Source organism: Rhincodon typus, chromosome 35, assembly GCF_021869965.1.
Source record: "Rhincodon typus isolate 14 chromosome 35, sRhiTyp1.1, whole genome shotgun sequence".
NCBI lineage: Eukaryota > Metazoa > Chordata > Chondrichthyes > Orectolobiformes > Rhincodontidae > Rhincodon > Rhincodon typus.
In genome coordinates this window covers 12,083,133-12,086,817 of record NC_063366.1, presented here as the reverse complement: position 1 = coordinate 12,086,817, position 3,685 = coordinate 12,083,133, and the positions used below count along the sequence as shown (strand labels likewise).

At 53.7% G+C, this 3,685-nt stretch overlaps 1 protein-coding gene across 2 annotated transcripts in view; it reads right to left on the bottom strand.

Moving 5' to 3' along the window:
- The window catches only part of LOC109922410 (discoidin domain-containing receptor 2-like), a 61,819-nt gene extending 59,297 nt beyond the window's left edge, over positions 1 to 2,522 (bottom strand). For both annotated transcript variants that reach the window (XM_048616734.1, XM_048616735.1), the window contains exons 1-2: positions 2,421 to 2,522; positions 151 to 379 (exon numbers count right to left, since the gene is read on the bottom strand). In XM_048616734.1, coding sequence (XP_048472691.1) covers positions 151 to 379; positions 2,421 to 2,500 — 309 coding nt within the window. In that variant the 5' untranslated portion in view covers positions 2,501 to 2,522. The remainder of the gene's footprint in view (positions 1 to 150; positions 380 to 2,420) is intronic.
- Positions 2,523 to 3,685: the final 1,163 nt, after the last annotated feature.

Genomic DNA, 3,685 nt, shown 5'->3' with positions numbered 1-3,685 from the left:
ACTGACCCTCCGACAGTGCGGCACTCCCTCAGTACTGACCTTCTGCGCCCTGTGAATGTACGAAAAGGACAAGGACGCGGAATTGCCAACAGGGAAACGGACACAGCAGCCTCTGTGACCACCCCCACCCCCACCCCCAACCAACATTACCTCATTTCCAGTCCGATCCTTCCAGGTCATCCACAAGTCCCCGTTGCGGCTGTACTGCAGGCCGTAGAGGCGCGCGTACTCATTTCCGTGCCCGTTGGAGTGGCGGCCCTGCGTGCCCACAAGGGTGATGAAGTAGAGCTTGCGGAGGTCGATCTGCAGGAACTCGGAGCTGTCGTGGTGCACAGGCTTGGCAGGGCACCAGGCTCCATCCCCGTGGTCTGTCCCCAACCTGCGGATGGACAATGCGGCAACGTTCAGCTCAGTCAAGGCCATTGGCGTGCGCGACCATCGGCCTCCCTCTGACCCAGTAGCTCCGCACCCCACTTGTAACAGCTCCGTTAAAACAAAAACACTAGCCTCGCGATGGAACTCATTACAACCTGCACTGAAGGTGTAAATCCTGACAATTTAGAGCCCCCCTCCCTCCTTTAATTGTTTTTTTCTTTCTCTGCTTTTGAAGGAATGTAATTTCTTTTTTATTCACGGGATGAGGGCGTCGCTGGCCAGGCAGCATTTATTGCCCATCCCTAATTGCCCAGAGGGCAGTTCAGGGTCAACATGTAGGCCAGACCAGGTAAGGACGGCAGTTTCCTTCCCTAAAGGACATTAGTGAACCAGCTGGGTTTTTCCGACAATCGGGAATGGATTCATAGCCATCATTAGATTCTTAATTCCAGATATTTATTGGATTCAAATTCCACCATCTACCATGGTGCGCTTTGAACCCAAGCCTGAATAATGCTCAAGTTTTGACTTTATTTCTTCATGTTTCCGATTGGTGCCTCAGATTTTGTGCCAAGCTGCCTTGGTACCTCAGAGGGTGCTGGAAGCGGCGATGTTGTACACTTTTTACTGTACTCCTGTCCTTTGACAATCAAACCTCATCCCAATTCTCGACCACCCCAGGCCCGGCCCGGGAGCGTCCCGGTTTGGAAAGCCATTTGGCCCATCACTCCCCTGGTCGGCTCCCTGAGGTCAGCGACGTAAGCACCCACCCCTTGCCCCCTTTGCCACGTCCTCGCCAGTCACTGGCCAATTTGGGCTTCCCACCGCCAATTCCAGGGGGAACTAGGCCGAACAAGTTGAAACGAAGGGGCTCCCTGTCCTCTGAAGGAGGAGGGGGTCACCAGAACTGGAAAGGTAACTCGGCTTTCTCTCCCCGTGGAGGCTGTGAGGCCCTGGCAGAGTTTCTCCGGCAATTTCCGTCTTGTGTTTCTGATTTCCAGTACCTGCAGCACTTTGGCCTATTTTTTGAGGGGCGGGGTTATTTTATTTAGAGACTCTCGGTTTCTTTCTCTTTCTTTGAACCTCTCTCCGTTGCTGTTTTGTGTTTGTATTTTTTGGAGGATCTCTATTCTTACTCTCGCTTTTTTTTGTTTTGTTTCTGAAGCTCGAATTGAAATGTCAGGTCTGCCACGGTGGGATTCGAACCCGTTTCGCCAGGGTTGCTAAGCGCCCTCCCCCCACCCCAGCTCCGCCAGCGCCACTGCCCCTGAGCGGTGGACACAGGCTGTGAGCCTGTCGAACAGGCTGCTGCTGGGTCCCAGTGGTCGTCCGATTCCAATCTCCGACCCATCGCGAGTCTGCGACCGTTTCTCCGTGCGCTGTCGGGGTGGTTATCGGTATCAGGGTAGCACCTTCCGGTTCACTTAGATCGAAGAGGTGGGTGGGGGTGGGGGGTTGGGGTGTTATGGGAGGACGGGGAGTTACCTTCATCTTTCAACTGCCCCCTTCACCTCCTGAGTCAGATGCTACCAGTAATGTTACCTCTTTAAGCAATATTTCACCTGGCACCAGTAATATTAACTCTTTAAGCAATGTTTAACCATCCTGGTTTTGCTGAGCCAGGGTGGGAACGTTAACGTGAAGAAACGGGCCATTCGGCCCGACTGTTCCAGGTGTGCTTCCTCCCCACCCCACCCCCTCCCCCTCATGACTGACAGCACCCACATTGCCAGATTTGGCCCACCCTTGTGTAGGTTTTGTATCTCGCGGCGAGTACGTTTGGTGAGGGTTGGAATCCATTAGGGAGGTGCCCAGCTGGGGCCAGGGCTAAGGTTGGGGGGTGGGTGGGTGGGTGGTAAAGAGGGCAAGTGCCCAGGTTAGCGGTGCGATGGGATGGCGTGGGCTGACGTTGGGTGAGATCTGGCTGTGCCCACAGGCCAGGGCAAGACATTGAGGAGGGGGGGGAATGGAGGTTGAGGGGGCGATGAGGCAGCATGTTGGGAGGTGGGGTGGGTGGAGAAATGGTGTTGCTGTAGTTACTTTACCTCCCGTGTTTCGCTGCCGTTGAGTCAGACCACCAGCTGGAGGCCACAATGTCTTCATCCCGGATGACGGAGTCCTGCATGCCCAGGGCAAACCGACAGAGCTCTACAGAGGGGTGGTGGGGGGGGGGGGGAGAGGGAGGGGGAGAGAGTGAGAGTGAGTGAGAGAGAGAGTGAGAGAGAGAGAGTGAGAGAGAGAGAGTGAGAGAGGGAGAAGGAGAGGGAGATGGGGAGAGAGGGATGGGGGAAGGGGGAGGGAGGGAGAGGGGGAGAGAGAGTGGGAGAGGGAGAGAGGGAGATGGAGAGAGGGAGAGGGAGGATGTGAGAGGGGGAGCGCGAGCGAGGAGAGAGAGAGAATAGAGAGAGAAAGAGAGAGAGAAAGAGAAAGAGAGCGAGGGAAAATACCAGTTAGGTTGCCTCATTGCCACACTGTTGATCAGTAGTACACAACTTCTGCAATGAAAGATCATCAAAAGAATCCCCAGTGCACATCCAATGTGACTTCCACCATCTCCCCTTCACAGGGAAGCTTCATAATTGTACGAGGTTGAAAGGAAATGGGAGACTACGCTGATACATTGAGATACAGCCTCTATTAGCTGGGCCATAGCGTATCAGAGCAAGGGAGTCCTGTTCCAACTTTTGTTAGGCCACAGATGGAGTACTGTGTGCGGTTCTGGTCCCGCACTATAGGGAGGATGTGATTGCACTGGAGAGGTGCAGAGGAGATTCACCAGGATGTTGCCTTGGGATGGAAAGTCTCAGTCATGAGGAGAGATTGGACAGGCTGGCTTTGTTTACCCTGGAGCAGAGGAGGCTAAGGGTGTCGGATTGAGGTAGACAAAACAATGAGAGGCACAGACATCTTTTCCCCACGGCAGACATGTCTAAGACCCAGGGTAGGGGAGTCTAAATATAGAGGGCATAGGTTCAAGATGAGACGAGGAATACTTAAAAAGGACCTCTTCTTTCACGCAGAGGGTGGTGCGTGCATGGAATGAGCTGAAGTGGTGGAGGTTGGTACAATTGCAACATTTAAAGGCACCTGATGGGTACATGAATAGGAAGGGTTTAGAGGGATATGGGCCAAATGCAGGCAAATGGGACTGGATTAATGTAGGATATCTGGTTGTCGAGTTGGGCCGAGGGGCCTCTTTCCATGCTGTGACTCTATGACCAGAGGGCATAAGTTTAAGGTGAGGAGAAAGTGGTTGAGAGGAGATCCGAGAAAGAATTTTTTCACTCAGAGGAACCATGCGCCTGAGAGG